We start from the raw sequence: 25,442 nt of genomic DNA, 5'->3' as shown, positions 1-25,442 counted from the left end.
GAGCTCTCATTTTGGAAAGTCTTAAGGTCAAGTCCATGATAACAAAGTCTCATGGCATATGAATGAATAATACTAAAGAAACTATGTGTTATATGTTATGTGCTATATGAACATGTTATGTGTTGTGTGTAGTACGATAATTATAATGATGCATGTCACTCTCATGACATAACTTTCCCAATCTCAAATCGGCAAGTCCACTGACTTGACTTCCAAAAATCATGTCGTTAGGAAAGAGCTATTATTTCTCTTGCATGTCCCTGGTGTGTGCTTGCATATACCCATACTAGTACAAGTGTGTACTAATTCCATACAAACATCTACTTTTAGATGCAGGCACAGGTGGACGCTAGAGCTACAGGTTCGTTGTTGCAGCTATCTGGACGTCAACATTCATCCGAAGTTTGGTAGGTCCTCATGCTTTCGAGGATGCTACTGTTTTACATTCTACCGTAGTTTTAGAGTTGAGCTAGTGGAGCATGTTCCACTAGCGTTTCTTTCCTGTTTTGGTTCAGACGTTGTATTGGTGCTATTTTGGCTGATATACAATTAATACTTAATGAATTATTTTCTTCAGTTGCTTATCTCTTAAATGTTAGATGGTTGATGATGAACGATTACGAAATAAAAAAAATGTTTAGCAAGTATATTTAAAGAACCAAAAATGTCAAATTTTTCGCTAAAATTAACCTATGTAAAGTAAGAATGACGTAAGTACGCTTGTTTGCGACCTCTGAGAGGTCAACGACGCCGGTCTCGTCTGTGGTCTAGATTCCAGTCGTGACACACCCCTATGTGTACTAGAAGTGAAAGCAGATTAACGCAAAGAGAGTTCGTATTAAAGAGGCCAATCTCCTCCAGTTAATTTAATCATATTATATAGTGTAAACCAACTCATGAAATATGGAGGGACCTCGATCAATTGTTTAAAAGAAGGATGAAGCTCAACTACAGATACTAGAGAATGAATTGGTTAATACCACTTAAGGTAATCATTTTATTGCAGAGTATTTCTTAAAGATTAAGAACTTATGTTCTGAGATATCTTTGTTGAATTCGAAGAGCCTATCTCTAAAGCAAAAATGAGTAGAATTGTCTTTTTATGGTATGACACATGAATATATTCTATTTGTGAATTTATTTATGGATGGACTCACCAAACATCCTCGAAGGAACTAGAGAATTGGTTAGTCACAGGAGTTATTAGCCAAAAAAATTGGTTGGCGTATTTGTCGAAGGGAAAGGAAATGCTCTTATAGCTGATAGAGGAATTTTAAAGAAAAATGTAGAGACATTTCACCTTCTTGATTCTCACGTAGTTCAAGCTCGCCAGGAAAGAAGGAAGAGTTTTATAACAATTATAGTAAGAAGACTCTCAAATGTTATTGTTCTGATAAAATAGGACACATAAAAATATATTGTCGAATCAAGGGAGGCAATATGACTCAAATGATTGTTAAAGAAGAAAAAGAAGAATGGTGAAAATGTTTAGTAATTGAGGCTCGAGGAAAATATGTCATGATTTCATCAACCTTGAAATATATTAGATCGAGGATTCATATGATAATGCAATCGATCACATAGAGAAGCAAGACATTGATGTCAGCAATATGAAGCAAGAAACTTTTGAAAATGTTCATATTAATGATATAGTAGCTTCCATTGAAGAAATAAAAAAAGTAGATCTTGAACAAGTAGTATTTGAAACTACATATGTGAGTGGTGACGTTAGCTTTACGGAGAAAACATTGAGGGTGATGTATTAAATGTTATCGTCTCAGTCGATCGTTGTCATATCAAGGTCAATAATTGGCTTATAGCAAAGCCTAGAAGCAAATACAGAGACTAAAGATCAAGGTAATGAAAAGTTGACCTCGAAGACTCAATTTAAGATAAAGAGACGGACGACATAATTTTTAGAAGCTCTAAAGTGTTAGGATCGAATTCACGCACACACACTTGATGAATGAACAACACAAGAACTTTCAATAGAAAAAGATGAGAGATGTAGAGAGAGAAAGAGAAAATCTAATATTTCGTGGTAACCCCCGTGAGTAAACTTCCACGGCGGTGAGGTATATCTATATTAATAAATCAGAGTATTTTTTGTTACAGAGAATAAATAGAGAATATTAATCAGGCTCCACAACCTAACATAAAGATGACAAACAATTTATCAAGGAGCTAAAAAGAAAATGTGGTGAGGCTTCACCAAAAATTGATCATCAAATCGTTACTTACTCAAATCAGAAGGCTTAACTGATGAAAGTTCCTTGTGTATATAATAAAGTTGCAAGTTCTAAAATCGTGAAACCCAGAGCTTCAAATTTGTCCATCACAAATATTTATCGAGATAGTACAAGTATCACAATGCTAAGAGAAAGAGGGAGCATGCAAAGTCAACAATATGAAACTCAACAAGGAGATAGTTCACATGGATTCATTAACGATGAAGAATCTTCCTCATTTGAATAACGAAAAGGACTTCGAAAGAAATTGTTGAGATCTTCATCAAGACGTGGTGTAAAACTTCGTTTGAGTTCTTCCGCGACAAACGTGAGATAGTTTTCAAAAAAGCATTTTTAGAGGGAGTGTAAGAAATAAAGATGATTTTTGGAAGTACAAATAATTCTAGATACTTAGAACACATTTTATAGAGATATATTTAGTATTTGTTGTATCTAAGAAAAATGTAGATTTTCTAGAAAATAGATATTTGTAGTTAGAAAAAATCTAAACAGTTTAGAGTTTTCAATATTTGAGGGAGATACTTGTTAAGGAGGATAGATATAAACTATTCTAATACATTTTTTTTTAATTCCAGACACCTTCTCCCATTGAAATGTTATTTCTAATACATTCTAAATTTCCTCAAACAATTCTCATTTTTTCAAAATATAATTTTTACACCAAAAAACTAGAAAGGAAGTTTGTACCTCTAGTGGACTCATTAAACTGGAACAATTGACAGAGAAATAAATCAATAATGAATTCAAAAGTCACAATATTTTACATTATTTTTATTTTGCAACATTTTTCAAGAAAAGGTCAAAATCCACACCATTTTTAGTTTGAGAATCAAATTAGGAAATTTGCATAAAAAAAATATCCAAAATTGATCACTTATGAATTAAGTTTAGCTATACATATTTATTTATTTTTATCCTAAAAGTAAAATTTACTTGCTCTTTTTTTTTCCTCTAAAATTTGCTTAATATGATTGTCCCTACGTATTAAACACTTTCACCAAAATCCTACCAAGCAAGAAAGGGATATTTGCTTTGGGAATGAGAAGAGCTATCATAGCTTATCCTAAAAATTGAAATAAAATTATTTGCCATAAAGTATGTCACGCTAAACTGTCAAAGTAACTAGTATTATGATTTTGCGCAGTCACATCGAAAGATCTTTCTTAGATTTTTAATGTTTGATAGATGCTATAGGATGATTTATATTCGGCGTTTGATTAATTTTTATTGACGAGATTAAATTATTTTTAAAAAAAATTAAAAAAATATTTGAGATTAAATATATATATACTTATACACGACATATATTTATAAATTAGTTGGTCGAAGAATATATATTCATTTCGACATCAATTAGTTCCTCAGCGTAAACAATGGTCGTTGCCTTTTGTTTTCTCATTAATATTTTTTTTTTGAATAATACATCTTATAGTACTTATTATGCAAGTTATTATATGTATGTACTAACTATAAAAATGTAACGACCTGTTTAGTCGTTTTGAGCAGCAGATTTTATTTCTGGAAAAACAGGCTGAGGCAACGGACCCCATGACGGACCGTCATGGGCACGACGGACCGTCGCAGGGTCTCGTTTCAAAACACTTAGAAAATCTGAGATTGGGTACTGAAAATCGACTCTCTGAACTTCGTAACGGAATGGCAGGACGGACCGTCACAGGTGTGACGGACCATCACAGACCCTTGGTGGAAATTTGGGTCTCTGAACTATGCGACGGACAGCAGGAGGGACCGTCGCAGGCGCGACGGACCGTCACGGGCTACGCAATCCCAGTTCGGGTCGGATTTCTTTATACGTTTTAAGGGACGTTTTTGACTATTCCTGCTTTAATTATAAAGTTAATGGGTTAATGTTAATAAGTCTAATTACTTGGGGGTTAAAAGAGGTAACCTTAAGTTAATTAGTGGGTTATTATTGCCATCTTTTATTCTTAATTATATACTAATTAGGGTAAAAGAAAGAGGGTTTGAATAAGAAAAATAAGAAAGAACAAAGAGAGACAGAAAAAGAAAGAGAACGAGTAGAGAGAGAGAGAAACGAAGAGGATAGCAAGGATTCTGAGAAGATAGCTTGTTGATCGCAATTCTTCGGTGGAGGTAGGTTATGGTTATTTTTATGCTATTCGTAGTAAACTCTTAATAGTGAATGATATGTATTGGTAGTATTGTAAACCCTTCTATATGCTTAATTGTATGCTTGCATGAATGTGATTATGTAATTATGATATAATAAGCATGATGAAGCTATTGAATCCTGAATCTTGAAAAGAAACCCTAATCTACTTTGTTAATGATAATGCCTTGGTATAAAAGAAGACTTGATGAACGAAAGTAGTGAGATTAGGGGATCGGGTGCCACGTTCCGGTACCAGGATAGTATATGAGGATGGGAGTGTCACGTTCTGACACCAGGATAGTATATGGATCGGGTGCCACGTTCCGGTACCAGGATAGAATATGAGGATCAGAGTGTCACGTTCCGACACCAGGATAGTATATGGATCGGGTGCCACGTTCCGGTACCAGGATAGAATATGGATCGGGTGTCACGTTCCGACACCAGGATAGAATGAGGATCGGAGTGTCACGTTCCGACACCAGGATAGTATATGGATCGGGTGCCACGTTCCAGTACCAGATAGAATATGGATCGGGTGTCACGTTCCGACACCAGGATAGAATGAGGATCGGAGTGTCACGTTCCGACACCAGGATAGTATATGAGGAGCGGAGTGTCACGTACCGACACGAGGGGAATAAAGATAATGAATCTTGAAAGATGATAATATATTCAAATCTAATGAACCTAATTCCCAAACGAGTATGATGAGGAGGCGTGAGTCCTCATCGATGTGCTTGGTGTTGTAACCAAGGGTTATGGTAACTGTAAATGCTGCATGCTAAGGATATTAGTTGAGTTTATGATATTGCTTAACATATACTGTTTTCTATTTTGAGTTGGCCGATGATATCTACTCAGTACCCGTGTTTTGTACTGAACCCTACTTTTATGTTTTCTTCTTGTTTATTTGTGGAGTGCAGCAAACGTGCCGTCATCTTCGACTCAACAGTAACTCTAGCCAGTCTTCATTACTCCGGATATCAGGGTGAGCTAATGCTTCTAGCTTGGACTGGATCTTCCTCTTCATGTCTTGATGCCTTGAAGTTCCGGCATGGACTAGCTTTTATGTATTTTTAGCTTCTTAGATACTCTTAGCTTTAGTAATTTGAGGATAGATGTTCTTGTGATGATGACTTCCAGATTTTGGGGATAATAATAGTTATTGATTTTATTAATGAGTTTAAGTCTTCCGCATTACTTTCTGTTGATATTATATTGAAATGTTAAGGTTTAGATTGGTTGGTTCGCTCACATAGGAGGGTAAGTGTGGGTGCCAGTCGCGGCCCGATTTGGGTCGTGACAAAAAATTTAGGTTTAAGTCATACGCAACTCCTTAAAGTTGTCCGCATAATTCATTTAGACACCTTAACTAAGACTTGTACCTATTAAACACTTTTAGACTTCAAATTTACAGCACTTGAGCACTTTTTGCCTACCTGGCATTGTGAGTGTGATTCACCGCTCATGAGCGCGTGAAATGATTTATTTTTAGTTGAATTATTTTTTAAATTAAAAAAAACAGTCAGCTTTCTTCTTCTTCTTTGTGCTTCTTTGCCAGCAATAATTTCTCCGGCAATCGTCATCGCCATGGCAATCTTGTTCTTCTTTCGTTTTCTTTTCTTGTCAATTCAATTCATTTACCTTTCATCATCATTTTATCCTTCAAATTTGTCATTATCGCTGCCATCACATACTCTTCTTTTGAACAACCACCAACATCTCTACCATTAACCCATCATATGGTCGTTTTATTTCTTAAGACGGGATAAAGAAAAATAAAAATGAAAAATTCGTAGTTAGTATATGTTAAAATCTCCATTTTAGATGAACAACAACAATGGTGGAAAGGGTTATCTTTTAGGGAAAGAGAAGAAGGGGGAGGTTTGGGTGGGTGGGGTGAGGTGGATTTTTCATATTTTTTTTCCTAGTTGAAACTCTTATTTTTTAGATTTAGATTTTTTTGTATTTTAATTTCATTTATTTAAGATAATAAAACTAAAATGCCACATGTCCTAGTTTAATTTGTTATTTTGCCACATCAACTGCATGTGTGTTGCACGCACTTTATTTTTTAACTAGGTGTCAGAAAAATGTTTGATAGGTATTTATTTTTAAAGGTTGAAGTGTCTAATAGGAAAATAGATATGTTGAAGTGTTTAAATGAAATATGTGAACAACTTTAAGGGGCCGTAGATGAATTAAGTCAAAATATATATATATATATATAAAGGTTAGCTTGAAAAATGAATGAATTAATCAATGACAAGTGAGAAGTGGCAAATTATGACTTGAGAATTGAGATATATATGGACGTAATTGCTTGTGTATTCATGCAGCCGCCCCTTGTGTTGTTTGTCTTGATGTGTTTGTCTTATATATGTCAAAAACACATTAGTATTATGATATAGAATCGTTATATGGTATCATAATATAGAACTATGAAATGAAATAGAAATTCTTTTGGATATGCGATTTAAATTTTTGTGTTGTATATTTTCTCATAAATATAAGAATATCATATGTTGTAAAACTATTAAAATAATTCCAATTATTTATTTAATCTTACCAAATAAATAAAAATTTATAAAATCGCATAATAAATTATTACAAAATATCTGTTCTTTACTTAAATAACTTTAATTCAATAAAAATAATTTAAACATAAATTGCAGTGAACAAGTCTTTATTATAATCTTTTCATATAGTACAAACAATTTTCTCGCGTTAAACTTGTATTTCTCGATCATGTGACCGAGAAGACGAAACAACATTGTTACTTTGAGTTATAATAATACAAAATCGTAGAAGTAATAAATTAGGTGTTGTAGTAAATGAAGAGAACAAATTTATTGCTCAATGATCAGTTGATGTAAGTTAAAGCGACTATATGTTAGTGAGAATAATAAATTTTATGTCGATGAGAATAATAAATTTTAAAAATAATGATATGATTATAAATTTTATTTATATATGAAACAGATGGTTACTCGATATAGATGTTGGGCTGTTTTAACAAAATATAAATGTGTGGATCATTTTTTGTTCTAAAATTATCGCAAATCATGGTATGAAATCTCATATCATGGTTTTGGGAGAATATTGAATCACATCTCATGATATGAAATCAGTGTAAAATTGTGTATCCAAACGATGATTTTATCTCATGATTTCATATCGTGATATGGAGTAGTCACATGGCCAAACACCTATTTAAGATATCTTTTTTTTTTAGTTTCATATCTAAATTATTGAGAGTGTAAATTTTATATACAAACTATCACTTATTAGTTTAAGAAACACACCTTAATAATATGCATAACACATTCTCTTTTTTATTTGAAAAAACCTTAGACTATTGCGGGACATTCAACAATTTTGAATTTGTTATTTCCCTCCAATTTAAATTCTTTCATTTGAAATTTATACCACCACCTCCAAAAATCTAACATATTGTATGACATTTGAACATTTTAAGTATACCTCAATGTTTAGTCAACCACAAAAAAGTTCGTAGGAGAGAAATAGCCCTTCTATCTATGATAAATAAAAACAATTCGTGTATATAAGAAAAATGCTTACTTTGTAAAATGAAATGTTTTGTCGCAAATTTAAATTAAGCGATATCAAAATTAGTACTGAAAAACAAAATAAAATAAAGTAAGAAAATAATTATATCTTATGGTGCCCTTTTGTTTTCTTAATTAATTAATATATATATATATATATATATATATATATATATTTACTCTCTATATTTTAATTTATGGGATTTTTTTAACTTATGCGAAAAGACGTGCAAAATTCATAAGTTTAATTATGTTATATTATTAATGTAATCCCAATTACAGTTATAAAATTATATCAAATTTTAAAATAAAAATTAATTATCTAAAATTCATATTAGACAAATAAGAAAATTTATAAACGATATTAAATTAAATATTTAAGATATATATTGTCTCTTGAAAGTATATTAATTGATAAGCATATGTTCTTAACTAATATTAGAAAAAGAATAATCGATTTATATCTTACAAAAGTATTATATTTCAATTGAACTAATCACGAAAATTAAAATGTACAAATGTTTGTACGATGTAATGCATGTTTGATAAAAAAATAATATTAAAAATAAAATGTCAGAAATTATTTAAATATTTGACACAAAGATAGTCTATTAAATCTAACTAAAAATAAATAATTTGCAATGTGAAGTCTCAAGTGAATACTAAAACAAATGAAAGTGAAAATATAACCCAAATTCTAAATTCAAAACAAATTAGTAATTATGTCAAATTTGAACATAAATATATAAATATGATTTAAAAGAAGAAGAAAAATGTAAGTCTATAACCTTACTTAAAAATGAATTCTACTTTGATTAAAAAATTAGAATACTATCAAAATTATGTCAACTAAAAAAAAATAATACATAAAAAATAGTTAATACAAAAATTTGCATGAAATTAGTAAAGTAAATGTTGAGAATGAGAAAAGAAAGATATATAAAAATAAAAAATAAACTTTTAGAAAATTTTAAAAATTTAAAATTTAAATAGAATTCAAAACAATAAAAATAAAAAATAAATTAAAACAAAAAAGATTAAAATAGAAATAAAAAATAACTACGTAACGTAATCATCAAAAAAATTCACATTTTAATTACCCTACCAATTACACTTAACTGCAGTATAATTACACATTATTACATCAGATTCACTTATCAAGGTCGCTTTTCAAACAGACTCGATATATTACTAGCAAAAAAGAAGTTGTGTGTCATGTTGCTCAATACAAAATATTATAAGCACCTTTTATACTTCTATCGTCCCACCTAGGGGTGAAAAATGAGCCCAAACATAGGTAATCCGTCCAGAATTTTAAGAGTTGGGCTCAAGATAATTTGAAACGGGTTTAATCTCAATACATTCAAGGGCAACTTTCATATATAACAAATAAAAAATTCATATTTGTATGCTATAGCAAAGTTTGCATAATTGCCCTCCATAGCAAACATGGATACTGTATAATTCGCTATACATAGTCAATTGAAGCAAATTGTATAAAACGAAGTGTATAAAATAAGAAAGAGAAAGACACTTGGGCAGAGAACTGTATAATAACGAAGTGTATGAAACAAATTGTATTATTATAAGTGTATAGAACGATTATATACAATTTGAATTTGTATAAAATGAGAAAGAGAGAAAGACAAAAGAGACTTGACAAGGAATATACAATTGAATCGAATTGTATAAAACGAGAAAGAGATAAATAAGATACAATTTGAAAATTGTATAAAACGAGAAAGAGAGAAAGACAAAAGAAACTGGGCAGGGGAGTATTTTTATTGTATAATTATAAGTGTATAAGACGAAAATATATGTACTTGCATGTGTATATACAATTTTCTCATGCTTTATACAAACAGAAACGCAATTTATACATTTCGCTTCTGTTTGTATAAGTGAGAAATGTGAGGGTGGCGAGCGAGATTAGGGAGAGTGGCGAGCGAGATCTGGAAGAGGGGAGAAGGGGAACAAAAATATATGTATTTATACAATTTTCTCTGTTTTATACAATTAGAAACAATTTTTATACACTTGTGTTTGTATAAAAAGTGAGGAAGCGAGCGAGAGATTGGAGGAGAGTGGCGAACGAGATATTTGGGAGAGAGGCGCCTAGCAATTTTTTGCAAACGTTTGCTATGGAACATAATTAAATCAAACCCTAGCTACCCCATTTATTTTAGGTTATTAGTTTGTTATTAGCCTAACTTATTTTAAAAGAATCCTCAATTGAACTCAATTAAATCTCCAATATCTCTTTACTAAGATATGTTTCTATATTAAAGGTATGAAATATTATCTATTAAACATCTTTTGGAATTAATCAATCAATTTGTTACTTTTTTAAAAAAAAAATCTTGATCTGAAATTTAAATTGTGATTATAAATATTAAATATCACTATGTTAAAATCATTCAGATTAATCAAATCAAATTAAACAGGTCCTTACCTGTTTTTAGCCCATTTAATCCCCAAAGTAAATTTAAACGGATCAAAATCCGATCCAATTTCTATTTCCACTCATTTTATTATCTTCAGTTTCAGCACAATCCGCCAATTTGACACCCCCTAATCCCACCCCTAAAAACACGGCTTGGGCCCGCCAATTCCCATTCGTCGTACTATCCCAATTCACACCCAATGGCCACAAAGATAAAAGCCAAAATAGACCTCATATCTTATAAATTAAGAAAGAAAAAAAAAACCATGTTAATTTAACAAAATTAAGGTGTAATATATGAAAGTAAGGATATACAATAAACATATATTATTGTAACTTGATACATGCACCTGCACCATTCACTTGTAGTATTCCTCTTTCTGTATCTCTGTTATATTCTCTCTTTTTTTTTTCCATTTCACTCTTTTTTTTCCAACTCAAAGTCATTACTTACTTCATTCTGTCACAACAAGCAATCACTTTTTACACTAGTTTTGGGTCATCAGTCAGCAGAGTGCAACTTTCTTCCACAATACATATTTGGGGTATGCAGAATCACTTTTTTTTGTTTTTTGGAGTTTTCATGCTTATGTTAGAATGATGGGATTTCACCAGCAGCAGCCAGGCTTGCAGGTGTGAGAGTTTGGGCCAAGATCATGCAGAGTTGACCTGTTGACTTTAGTTTTCAACTTTTTCAGATTCTTGAAAGTTTTGTGCTTTCTCTTGAGGTACTCTATTTGCCTTGTTTGGGGAAGTGGGTAGCTCAAAGATAGAATCTTTATGCTCTTAAAGAAGAAGGGGTGGGAAAAAGGACTAATATTTCCAATTCTCTTATTTTTCATTGTTTAGTTCAAGCATGTTTTTTTGAGATTTTGGGCTGGCGTTGACCTGATTGACTTTATCATTGTTGTCTTGTTACTTGAGGTTTTTGCTCTGTTTGGGGCATTGGGTAGCTTAAAGATTGATTTTTGGTGTTGTTAAAGAAGAAGCTGTAGGTTTTGGGAATCAAGAAAAGATTGATTTTTTAGCCTACCCTTGAAGTCCATTTTGTGTTTTGGGTGTTCTAGCTGATGTTATGTTTTCTTTCTATCTTAAAACTTTACTTTGGATGATGACGTGGAAATAGATTACTAAGTAACATTTTTATGGTGGAGTCATGTTCTTGATGCAAGGATTTGGTGTCTGAAGTCATTAAATTCCTGGTCATACTGAGCTTATTATTGATTTCTTGCTCTCTCAGGGATGAATTCTTGCTAGTTTATTTACCAAGGCAGTAATTAAGTTTGAACAATGGAGAGCGGCCACGAGAGTTTTGCTACATCTTCTAATGTATCAAATGAGTGCAGTAGTCCCCAGGAACCAGGACCAAATGTTGATCATTTGAGTAATTTATGTGGTAGTCTTGAGAAACTCCTGCTTAATCCTGAATATGACTATAGTGATGCAGAAATTGTCGTTGAGGGGATTAATGTTGGCGTTAATCGCTGTATATTGGCTGCACGAAGTCAGTTTTTCCATGAAAAGTTTAAGGAGAAGAACGAGAATTCCTTGAAAAATGAAAAGCCTAAATATTTGCTGAAGGATTTGGTGTGTGTTGCCTCAATTGGCTATGAAGTATTCATGGTCCTCCTGAATTATTTATATACAGGAAAGATTAAGTCGTCTCCTTCAGAAGTTTCGAGTTGTGTTGATAATGCTTGTGCTCATGATGCTTGCCGCCCTGCCATTAATTATGCAGTGGAACTCATGTATGCTTCGTCCACTTTTCAGATAAAAGAACTCGTTATGGTCGTAGAGGTCAGTGTTTGCTGTGCTGGTTAAGTTCTATATATGCATTTGACTCTCATTCTTGGACTTATCATAGAACTATCCTTGTGATAAGGTTTCTTCAACAACACCAAAGCATACCAAATATAAATCACATGCTTGACTTAAACTCAATCTTTTCAGATTTATATATAAGGATTTCTGTTGAAAATGCTGATGTTCAGAAAACATCTCCTTTTTTCCTAGTATATCAGCTTATAAACAAAAATCTTCATCATCTAGGAGTCATTGTTTCTGTCATAACATATTATAATTGGTCATACTTTATTTCATTAATGATCTATCTGACGAGAATTTATGGAGCATATTCAGCATTTTCTGAACTGTCTAAAGACATGTAGTCCTACTTAGGGGCGAATTTAGTATGTAAGTTATGTGGTCATCCCAACCCAATATATTGGTTCAAGCCCCATATGTATAAAAAAACTCAACTTAAGAAGTACAAGTTATAGATTTCTGACCCGAATAATCATTTGAGCTGTGATAACCCATAAGGTTCAAATTCGGAATAAAAAAGAAACTCAAGGCTTGAATTTGCCTCTTGGACTTCTATGCCCAATGGTCAGTTATTGCTGCTTTGGACCTCAATCGGTAGATTTCTATCTCAGTCTGGATGATGGCCTTAAGGGGACAAATTGTGCCTCATTAGTTCTTACATATTAACAGAGTGGAGGTAATTTTATTATCAAAAAGCTTAAACTATTGTTGTTTTTGTCAGATTTTAGGAAAGAACTCTAGGAAATTTAGCGTTCATCGAGTTACAATGATGTATGTTTTTACTGAAATACTAATCAATGAATCCGGTTGCAGATGAACTCTATCTGCCATATGTACAGTTTTAGACTTAAGATAAACATCCTGCTTGAGTTAGGGTACCAGGTGATTATGATTTTATTGCTTTGTCCATGAAAATGAGTCTCAACAGCTTTCTACAGTCCTGAGCTATTCTAATTCTATTGTATATTTCTTGATTATACAGTAAATGACTTGCTATTGAATATATACTGATATTTGTACTAAATAGGAAACGGCAGAAGCTTTCTATGAGAATGAATGCTTCTAACTTTGTAGTTACATTTTTCTTTTTTATCTGAAGAGTTCTGATTAATATTCTGTTTGAGTGCAGCGCTATCTCGACAACTTTGTTGATAAGGCTACTCCTGAGGATGTAATTCCTATACTTTTAGTTGCCTTTCACCGCAAATCTAATCAACTTCTTGAACACTGCATCCAGAGAGTGGCACGATCTGATCTAGACAATGCTACTCTTGAGAAAGAACTCCCTCATGAAGTTTTGACTGACATAAAATCAAGGCGCCTCAAGTCTCGACAAGGGACTGAACAGGAGTCATTAGACTCCTTGAGTGAAAAGAGAATTAGGAGGATTCTGAAGGCTCTGGAGTCTGATGACATTGAATTGCTAACACTACTCCTGGAAGAGTCAAACGTCACTTTAAATGATGCTTGTGCTCTTCATTATGCAGCTGCCTATTGCAACTCCAAGGTTGTGAACGAGGTACTTGAGCTGGGTTTAGGCGCTGATGTCAATCTTCAGAACTCCCGAGGATACAATGTCCTTCATGTTGCAGCTAGACGAAAGGAGCCATCAATAATAATGGGACTACTTGCAAAAGGAGCATCCGTCTTGGATACTACACGTGATGGACATACAGCCCTATCCATATGCCGTAGATTGACTCGGTTAAAGGATTACAATGATCCACCGAAACAAGGAAAGGTTACTAATAAAGACCGGTTATGCATTGATGTTTTGGAGAGAGAGATGATTAGGAATCCTATGATTGGGAGCATGTGTTCTTCATCATTGGTGTTGGCTGATGAATTACTCATGAGGTTGCTTTTATTTGAAAATAGAGGTAACTATGTTAAGTTATGTTGAAGTGAACTCTCTCAGTGATCCAGTAATCAATTTTTTTTTTTACCTATCAAAACCTATCCAATTTAATTCAAATCACATGCTTGATATTGTTGTTTATATTAAGCAAAAATAAAGATGCTTATGCATTCCTGTGTGCTCTGTTTGCCACTAATTTTGCATCAGATGCTAAGATTTCAGATGGAGTTTCTAGGTACGCTGTTGAAATTTCATTTGTGTTGCACAGCTACACCATTTTCCTGAGAAACAAACCGTTTTGTGTCTGTTTGTCATAGATCAAACAGAATTCAGTGAAATAATAGTTGAGATAATGATCTTTGAAAATGTGCTTGATGTGACGCTAGAACTTTAGTTTTTGATGCTGCTGCCTGTCGTCCCATATAACAGCAAATTGAGGAACTTCATTCCCTACACTTAATTTCGTGTTTTACATCTGCTCTGCGTGGGAGTGTTGGTAGGAAGGAAAAATAAGAAGCTATGACAGGTTTTTGCTGCTTATACTTCAGTACTAAACTGAAGCAAAAACAAACACATCACAGATGCTAGGGAATTCTTCTCGGTGCTAATTAGGACTGATAGATGGGCAAGTTTGGTCCGTAAGAGTTGCACTGAAGAAGCCAATCATAACTATGGAATGAGAAAGACTAACAAGCTTTGTTGTTGAATCTGTCCGTAGACTGATGTTTTATCAGTCAGAATAATACCCGTGTTACATAATTATGGGGAGATAAAATTGTTCTATTTGGTCTTACTTAGGCTCTGTGTTGTTCTCTTCTCCTCGACTTATGTTATTTGAATGTAGCTCCTAACTTGGCTTTTCTTGCAGTGGCATTGGCACGGATGTTATTTCCTCAGGAAGCCATGCTAGCTATGGAAATAGCACATGCTGATTCAACCGCAGAGTTTACTGGCCTTTCAGCAACAAATGGCTTATGCAAAAATCCGGGAGGGGTTGACTTGAACAAATTACCGTCTGAGCAAGTGAAAAGACTCCAAGATCGGCTGGGCGCACTACTGAAAACAGGTGATAGTAACTCTCTGTCTTCTTGATTCATTATTTAAATGAAGGAGGAGCCAGCGTTCCTAAAAGAGATTGAACTTTTGAAATTGCAACTTATAATCATTGAGTGATGGAACATATCTTGCATGTTTATAATTCACATAAATCGTCCTTTTGGTCCTACCAGGTTTGATACAATTTTTCTTACATATTTTATTCTTCAGTTTCTTTCTTAATTACTTATTGAAACTTCAAGTCATTTCCGCCTGTAGGAGATTGCGGAAACAGTAGTATAGTTGCTAGATATAACTTCTCTTCCTTTCTTCATATATTTTGGCTTCAAGGATGGCAAAACATGTGCTGGGTGTTGTAAATGAATGTCATCAAGGCTTTGCGCTTCTTCATTATAAGTAGGAATAGTGTTTTTTTTTCGTGAAGTCTTTAGCCACATCTTCATCTTTACGAGGATAGCTAGCTTATTAAGTACATGAACCTAGATAGAAAGATTTTGGAGGTCGAGGGTAAGGATAGAAGGGTAACAGGTAGCCAAATTTGTTGTATTAGTTAGTATATGTGTACTATCTTATTCTCCCAACGTTCACTATTTTTACACGTTGTTTCATTTGTTTGCTATCGTTTTTTCCTTTCCATCATGCTTTGATTACATTTTTTTTTTGAACGGAGGGTCTACCGGAAAAAGGCTCTCTACCCCACAAAATAAAGGTGGGGTGAGGTTTGCCTACGTCCTACCCTTCCTAGACCCCAATTGTGAGATCACATTGGGTTTGTTGTTGTTGTAGTCTTTCTCAACATTGTGTTTCTTTGTCTACCTTAATGACAGTGGACACAGGTCGACGTTTTTTCCCAAACTGCTCGGAAGTATTAGATAGATTACTGGAGGATGACAAACTAGATTCCTTGATGTTAGAAAGTGGCACCCCTGAGGAACAAAGATCAAAGAAAATGCGATACACAGAGCTCAAGGATGAAGTTATGGAGGCATTCAAGAAAGACAAAGCTGAAAAGAACTGGGCGGGCTTCTCTACGTCTTCCTCCTCTTCATGTTCTCCAAAGACCAATGTCAGCCACAAGAATAGAAAAAAGTAGATCCTCTCCTTAGCTAAGAATTCTAACGATGGCTGAAGCCTCTATCTTGAAGGGCCGCGTGACTTTTGAACCTTGTCATGAGCTTTACATGTTTGAGCTCCATATATATTATAGTACTCAACTTTCTTTTGGACAAGTATATCATTGAGAGTGGAATGGTTATGGGGTTACTATAATAGGAGAAAGAGGAATAAAAGTAGCTATAGAAATGGTTCTTCTTGTGTAATATTAGTACTTCTTTTGAATTGATGATTGTTAAATTTATGCTGATATATGCAGAAAACATGTAGTCTCCACAAACTTTCTTCTTTCTGGATTTTCATGCGTACAATATCTCTATCCAATAATTTCATAATACATATACAATATCTAAACAAAATAACCGAATAAACTAACAAGTTATATTTTAGATCCGCTCTGAATAACACCCTAAGGGGTTGTTTGGTAGGGAGTATTAGGAGAAATGGTCCAGGTATTATGTGTGGTATTATTTAGTACTATGTTTGTCAGGGATTTTGGGTCTATGTATAATTAATCCATGGATTAGTTATACATCCTACATGGTATAACTAATACATTCCATTACCATGGGACTAATCTAGATAAAGACAAAAATATCACCTCAAATCCTTTTAATCATTTTATTTAGTTTCTTGATTTTTATATTTTATATTTATATTAATAAATTTTATTTAAATAAATTAGCTTATAAATTATTATTTAGATATAATCTTTTGTTTCTAAAATATGAGTTATTTAATCTATTTATTATTAATATAAAATATTATCATCCGATTAATATGTTAATGTTGATCTATGAATAATTCCTAAGTCAAATATTGCCTCTTAACGGAAGTCCATTAAACATTACACAAGTAGTCTAAAACAAGAGTGCGTGTTTATATATATATATATATATATATATATATATATATATATATATATAACATCTTGAGTATAAAAAAATATTTTAAATTATTTTGTTATATATATTTTTTTTTTTATGATAAAGAGTTTTTTTAAAAAAAATTTATTGATACAAAAAAAAGTTCAATAAATTTTCTCTACAAATTATTATAGTTGTGTAACCTTTAGAGATATTAACTCAAATTTATTAAGATGACAATTAGTTACTCTCAAATAATTTAAGTGAGAAAATAGTGAACATGACAACAAAAATTTTATTCTCCTAACTAGTTAAAATTGCTATAAAAATATAATATTGTTCATCAATCATCTACTTTGACTCAATTACATGAAATAAAAAATTTCATAATAACTCAAGAGTATAATTGGAAAGAATTTTTTTTGTAGAGTTCTAAACCACACACAAAACTAGGTAAGAAACAATGAACCAAACACTTGATAAAAATAATCCCCGCATTACTAATCCTTGCATTACCAATTCCTGTATTACTAATTCATGTATTACTAATTCCTGTATTATTGATCTTTGTACCAAACGACCCTAAGAGATAGTTGGATAGCATGTATAAGAAAATCTAATTAATAAATATATTAGTTATACACTATTAGCAATACATAGGCTATTATAAATGTACATTGATAAGCATGAGTAGTTATAGAACGATTTTTAATACATCAAATTAAATATTAGATAAAAAATAATTTTAACATAACTAAATTCAATATTATTAATATATACTCTATCAAACGGTCGCATAATTTCCTAATTAACATACAACTTTTTCTTTTTTTTCACCACATGCATTAGAAACAAACTCCAACACGTTTGATACCACTTGTTGAACCCCATTAGCACATGTTGTATCCACAACAAGTCTTGGAACCTCCACCCCAACATCATAATCCCAACACCCTTCATACCCTTCCAACAACTTCTCCATTTCTTGCCACGTGGATGGCTTATGCCAGCTTGAGCCATATTCCACCAGCTCACCCCTCAGCTCGAGCCGCCTACGCCACTCGGCTTGATCCCTCGGCTTGCACTCCACTACAACAACCCGAGCCCCACTATGATCCGCGATCTCAATGATCCGGTCAAGGTGACCTCGACGTGAGAGTGGTGAGTCGATCACCACGCTCAGACCTAAGTCTAGCTGAGCGGAGGCAACTCGCCACATGGCATCGTATGATAGGTCATTGATGAGTTTTGTGGCTTTAGTGATTTGTTGAAGTGGTTTAGTGCAATCTTTGAAGTGATCTTTGTCTATAAGAGGACATTTTAGGGTTTTAGCTATGGATTGTGCAAGTGTGCTCTTACCTGTCCCTGGATGGCCTTTCATAGCCAAAATCATTGGCCTTTCTCCATATTTTCCATTGTCCATTTGATTGAGGATTGGAATATACATTTTTAGTAGTAATAATAATAAATACTAATAAGATAAAGATGAAACATGAGAGTGGATAAGGCTATGGTAATTGCCAAATAAGCATAATTGTGTCACTCATTATTATCCTTTATTATTTCTTTGCTTTTATCTTGTGGATAAGGATTAAAAAAATATTAAGAGATATTTATGGTTTCAAATTTAGATCATGAAAATAATATACTCTAAATATATATAACAATTCGGATTTTTGGCATAACATTAACCGGGTCATTCGCATGAATGCCTTATTTTAGGGTTGTCTTTATTTTATTTTTTCTCGACAGTCTTTAAATTATTATTTTTTTCAGTAATTTAAAGTAATAAAAGATATTAATGAGATTAAAAAAAATAAAAACATTCACAATGTATAAGTTATACCTTTCAAAGTCGAAGGAAATCGCAAAACACATATTATATCTTACAAGGTCCACGAATTTTCACTAAATAAGAAGCATGAACAAAAAACTAAAAATAACTAATTCGAATTAGCACATAATTATTCATCTGTCGGTTTAAGAACAAATTTAAGTCAAACTTACGATATGCCAGTTTAACATTAATTTTAAATTAAAAAGTTCGTAAAATTTGAATCTCTAATCCTTGATTTTGACTCAATTTAATTTTATAGATTGAGCAACAATGAATTTGATTTTCAATCCACTCATACTTCACATGGATCAAAATCGGGATGAATAATAAATGGACGGATTGAGAATGAGTTAACCCACATTTATAAGTGTAATTATATTATTCAATTGCAATAATCATATAAATTTTCCTATCACTCAAATTATTTAGTGGTGTAACGTTTAACTGGATTTATATATACCCTACATCATTAGTCTTGTTTAATATATGTTAACTATTATATAAGTATATTTTATTGAAAAATTTTCCTAAAGTATTTTGCAAGAAAGGTAAATTAAACTTGTTCAACATTTGATGATACATAGGAGTAATATATAGTATTTTTGCTCTCTTGCCTTTTTAATTCCATAGATATTTGATATTTCATTGTTTAAGGCTTTAAGCTAATCATTGATACTTTCCTCTAAACCAACTGGAGCTCACTTTTGTGATGCATATCTTTATAAAATAAGTAAAATCGATACTTGTTAAATTGAAGTTCACTTGTTTTAATGGGCGTAAAAAATTGAAGTTCATATTTTGGAATTACAAAAAGAAATATAGATTTTTGGAAAAATAGTGTATTCTAAATATTTCTCAATAGTAGATTTATAAGTTTTAAATTCTCGTTCAGATCGATAGAAGATAAAACTATTTAGAACTTTTTTTTGTAAATGTGTTTCAAATATTTTCTAGAAGCATCCCTAGATAAATATTAAAAAAAAATAATTAGACATGTATAATCAATCCAAGAAAACCAAGTTAGTTAGTTAAATAAGCTGACGTGTCAAGTTTGTTATAATTAATTCTTTAAGCTAAGCTATATGTGATAACTATATATATGTACATGTAATACTCAGTTGAGATTGATTCAATCAATACACATTTTCATTTTTCCAATTATAGATCTTCTTCTTAGTTTGGATTCTCTGAAACCTCCATTAAAGGAGTCAACACATAGCTTCCTCTTTTGCAGTTAGATTTTTCAATTTTAATTAACGATTTTGAATTAGTAAAAACTCTCACAAATTATATTTTTTTTTGTGTTATATTTTACATAGTTAAATTTTCAATAGTGTACTAAAAATTACTTACAGCAAATCTAATTTAACTCAATCGGGATCTGTGTCACATTTTCTAGTGATAAATTTCAAATTACCACTAAAATCTGCAATTATTTTATTTAATTGAGGACCACTTTAATTAGTTGACACCAGTATCTTTATATAGGAGCTAGTAATATAGTTAGACCACTTGACACCTATAATCCTACCTATATTCTATTAGCTAAAATTTTCAACTCATTTATAGTGTAATTATCACTTGATTATTTGTCAACAAGCACTAAATTAAGCATAATATGTACCCAAAAGAATTCCATATTTTATACATAAACCCCCTTCCACAATAGGGGCAAACCAAGCCGTTACTTAATTTCACCAAAAACAAAAGCCTTTACTTAATTGCTATTTCAAAGCCATCCTTGTTGTCATTGTTATTTATATTATTATATATATATTATAAGAGTGACACTAAATATATTTGCTACAATAGTTGTCATCTCCATCAACTAGCACATGTAATATGTTGGCATCTTTAGCAACCTTTATATATAATGAAATGAAAAAACCTTAGTTCATTGTGACAACTTCACTCCGTGTGTTCTTTTGATTGTGAGTTTCGCCTAGAAGGAGGCGCTAAAGAAAAAGCATAGCGTTAAATTTGTCTCGCCTTTTAAAGGTTTAAAATTTCTTTTATTGAGTGTCAATTAAAAATCAAGTCTGACTTTTAAAACAAAATTGAGCGCGGTAAAAAAAAAACTCTACTTTTTCGCAATTTTCTCCTCACGAGCAGAACATGACTTTTCATTATGCTTTTTTGCTCATAGTCTCTACTCAAAGACAAAACATTGCTTAGATCTCCAAAATGAATTCTACATTGCTACTACTAATTTACAAGGACACTAAACAAAGTATCATGTATAACATTTATATGAATGATGAAAATTTACATGTAAAAGGATTATATGAATGATGAAAAATTTTACTACTAATACTGCAATTTTCTTATTGATTTATGATAAACAAAACAAAAAATAATAATTTAAAGAGTCAAAGAATGAGGGGTTGCAGTAATAATGTACCTTTATTCTATAGTTTTTGTTGCTTGAATCTCTTCAAAACTTCATCCATAGCAATATCAAAAGCGTCATTACTACTCCCTAATCCTTGATTAGACCTTGCATATAAGTACTTAGGCATAGCATCAATCAAAATCTCTCTCATTTTTTTCACGTCATCTTTGGTGAACTTATCGAGTACTTTTCTAATAATGTTTGTATCATTCCTAACTTGAGTATGATCCATGTATACTGAATAATCCTCCGATGGCGAAGGCAAATGCCATTCATATTGCGTTTTAAAACTTCCTTCCCAAAAATACACAGGTATTGAACCTGCCATCATGCAATCGAACATCGATCGTCTTGTAAATCCATCCCCTTTTGGTTGTAAACAGAAGTCTGAATCCAAAAATGCTTCAAGAATTGCTGGTGCTCCGTCATAACAATGCGCGACCGAGCAATCAACAATCTTGCAAGAACCCGTCTCGTTCTTGCAGTAATTCATCAGTACTTCTCTGAAATCATTCTTGATCTTCTTCCGAACAGCTCCCACGAAGCAGAAATGGCTAGAACGATTACGTGACCTCACCAGATCTTGCCATTGTTTGATCTCTGCTTCGAATTCAGGGTGAAAAGCTGTAGGATAAGGAACACTTACCTCTAAATCATCCCATGGATTCTTTTCAACAGATAAACGGAGAACGTTTTTCATTAATGGCATCCGGAGAAAACTCGTGCCCCAATCGGAATCATCATCGGTTTTTCTTCGAAATGCCCATGTTAATCTACCGAGCATTAAGAAATGATCTGACCCTTGATTTTGATTCCAGTAAGGTTGATCTTTAACCCATTCTAGCATCAATTCACTAGGACGATCTCGTTCTTTCGCTGTGGTGAACCATAAAATCTTACCAATTGCAAGTCCGGCGTAAAAGGGGATGTAAAATGCAGTAGCGTTTTGGGGGTTTAATGTTCTGCATTTGTAATTCAAAATTCTTTCATGGTAAATCACTTCAGCGGAGTACATGTCTGTCCAGTACCAAGCTGACCGGAGATTCTCCGGTACGATGGAGTCGAGCCCAGTTGCTTTTGGTCCAAGACCGCCATTTGAAACCGCGTTGCATCGAGAACTCCATGGGTCTAAATCATGACAGTTGTTTAGAAGATCTTTGTTGAACTTTGTTGGAAGATCGTATACATAAACTCTCCCGGATTCACACTCATCCTGTACTAACTTTACTGTCTGCTGATCTTTATTGCTCTGTTTCTGATGTTTGTTTTTGGGTTTTGAATCTTGCAAGATTTGAAGTTGGTCCTTGCTCTGTTTTTGAGATTTCGAGATTTGGACTTGGTCATTGCTCTGTTTCTGCTGGTGAATGCTCTGTTTTTGAGGTTTCGAGGTATGGAAGTGATGGTGCTGGTGTCGGAGGGGAATGGCGGGAGGGGAAGTTCCGGCAAGGAATAGAATGAAGGTGACTTGAATGAGAATGATGAGGAAAAACCATTTACAATGATGAAATCCAACTTGGGATTTGATCAAATGGAAGGAATTTCTAAGTTTCTTGAATGTCTTCCTAGGGGAAGAATTTTCAGATGGCAACATTATGGGAACTGACGAAGAAGAAGATGAACAACAAGGAAAGTAGAGAATATATAGCAAGTCAACAAAAGGAGAAAGGGAAGGTAGGATATTGGTGGGAGAATTTCTTTTACCTTTTCGTTTCCCCTCTCGTATTAGAATCCCGATTAAATTTAGATTGCCACAATTGAGGGTGACACTCCAATAGAATTTTCTCCACGTCAATACCTTTAGTTAAAAGTGAAAAAATCTTATCACTACACCACAAACCATTTTAGTCTTGCGAGAGATTTTGATGTTTTGTCATCACTATTTTTTATATAAAACATAATACATAGACGTGTCATTGAACTTGATCTCAACTATCATCTATGTCGTTCAATTTTTGAGGTGCATAATTAGAGACTTAGGGGTCATTTGCTGTGAGAGATAAGAATAATTAGTCTTGGGATTAAAAAAATAGTCCTCGGATAAAATTTTATTGTCATGTTTGGTTGGTAGGTTTGGAATAACTTATCCCACCATTACCATAGTGATGGACTGATGGGATAAGTTATTCCAGGATAACTAAGTCCATGATAATGAATCATGAGATAATTTGTTCCCAATCAAACGATTCTTTAAATTTGTATAAGATTGAATAAGTAGACTCGTGTATCCTACTTGACGATTTGTATCTTATATGGTGCTTAATATATATTATGTTACAGAGAACGCATATATCTTATTTAATTTTATATAAATTTAAATATCTATTTGTGTACACTCAAAAATAAAAGACAGATATATTAGTTAGACAAATAACTATACATACACTATACATAGAAAAAGTCTATGGAGAAATCTTATAAACAACGCAACATTAAGTTTAATTAACGACCAAAACGCAATGACACAGGTACAAGTTGAAAGACGTGTTATCGAAACCAAAAAAAAAGAAAAAAAAGAATACTAACAAGTGGAGTTTTTGAATTGGAATTTATAATTATAAAATTGATGGAAATATTATGTTTGTGAATGTGTTTGTTCCTCGTTGGTTATTACAAAGTGTAAAGACAATCTACTGTACAATTGACAATAGTTTAATCAGCGTTTCCAAATAAATATTCTACATTATTGCTTATTTTTAATGAATAATTAAGTATTAGTATTAATTTCGATGGCAAAGGATCAATCAAATGCATCCACGTGTATAATGGCACCAAAAATCATGATTAAGACAGTAATGATGACTACACTAAAGTCCATTAAAACGTTCAAACGTCAAATAGGAAGCTAGTCAAGTCATTCTATAAATTTATATTTTATAAAATATTAAAAAATAACTCATAATTTATTTATTTATTTTATGTTTCTTTTTAATATAAAAAATGTTTTATTTTTCTTTATTATCTATAATAAAAGATGTTTGTAGCATAACTTTTTTTATATTCAAAGATCAATAATTTCCTTTATTATATCGCTCTCAAAAAATCGTATATTGTTTGAGTTTATAAGGTTGGAGGACCACTTTGTATACCTGATTTCTACAAGAAAACGTGTAGATAATTACACGATTGTTTGTTTGTGAAAACACCATAAATATATAGCAATATAGGAAAAATCCATACCGACATTGTATTTTAGTATGTCATATCAGATAACTTGTCTTGTTTTACTAATTTACGGATTTTACTTTTTATAGATAGGTTACTTACTTACTTGAAGTTATTTTTATTTTTCTTTATTGAATAAATTTTTGTATATACTATTATTACGTAAAAGTTAAACACTAACGAGAATATGTTAGCACTAGGATGAAGCAAGTTCAGGAATCTAGTAACATAATTTTATTTTATTTTTATGAAAAAGGAAAAAAAGCAAAGATGAAAGAATTAAGAAAAGTATAGTTTCAACTTTGCAAAAAAATGCATAATAAAGTGACATTGTTTATATACACAATATTTTTAGGTATTTTGTCTCTTGTTTTGAAGTTTGAGGAGGTAAAGTGAAATTATTAAATGAAGGGAATAAATGATAGCAATAATAGTATAGTCATTTAGGAAAAAAGAAAAATTTATATTTGACGCTAGATAATAAAAAGAAAGATTTGTTTATTTGTGAATTATTAGTGAAATTAAATAAGCGGGTTTTAGATACTTTAATTTGGAAAAGGTATGCGTAATGAAAATTCCAAAAAACAAAATATATCACCAAATAAACTCTAACCAAAATTTAAAATTAAAATAAGAATATGGGAAAAACGTTTGATAAACCCCTCAACTTTATCATTTAGAACTGATATACCTCTTGTTATGAAAATGATTCATATATACCCTACTTGTAAACAAATGGTTCACATATACCTTTTTCCTCTAACGAAAATGAAAAAAAAAATTAATCTAAATTTTTATTATTTTTTTCTAAAAAAAAATAATCTCATATGATTAAATTTAATCCTCGTCAAACATATTTTTTTGACTTTTTATTGTTTCAGTGACTAATTTATAATTATTATTTTGATAATCAAATTTATTTATGTTTCATTAATA

General features: G+C 32.1%; 2 protein-coding genes across 5 annotated transcripts; one reads left to right on the top strand and one right to left on the bottom strand.

Annotated features, from left to right (window-relative positions):
- Nucleotides 1–10,638: 10,638 nt before the first annotated feature.
- Nucleotides 10,639–16,529, top strand: NML2 (NIM1-like protein 2). Of its 4 annotated transcripts, none has more exons than XM_010325310.4 (5): nt 10,639–11,126; nt 11,639–12,195; nt 13,352–14,102; nt 14,949–15,146; nt 15,964–16,529. In XM_010325310.4, exons 2-5 carry the CDS (start codon nt 11,689–11,691, stop codon nt 16,227–16,229), a joined length of 1,722 nt encoding a protein of 573 aa, XP_010323612.2. In that variant the 5' UTR covers nt 10,639–11,126; nt 11,639–11,688; the 3' UTR covers nt 16,230–16,529.
- Nucleotides 16,530–21,174: 4,645 nt separating this feature from the next.
- LOC101247341 (xyloglucan galactosyltransferase XLT2) lies at nt 21,175–23,381 on the bottom strand. The gene has a single exon (XM_004243567.5). The coding sequence runs from the start codon at nt 22,933–22,935 to the stop codon at nt 21,361–21,363; it is 1,575 nt and encodes a 524-aa protein (XP_004243615.2). The 5' UTR covers nt 22,936–23,381; the 3' UTR covers nt 21,175–21,360.
- Nucleotides 23,382–25,442: the final 2,061 nt, after the last annotated feature.

This window comes from Solanum lycopersicum, chromosome 7, assembly GCF_036512215.1.
Source record: "Solanum lycopersicum chromosome 7, SLM_r2.1".
In the NCBI taxonomy this organism is placed as follows: Eukaryota; Viridiplantae; Streptophyta; class Magnoliopsida; order Solanales; family Solanaceae; genus Solanum; species Solanum lycopersicum.
Note: the sequence above shows the minus strand (reverse complement) of the source record. Positions and strands in the feature narration are given on the sequence as shown.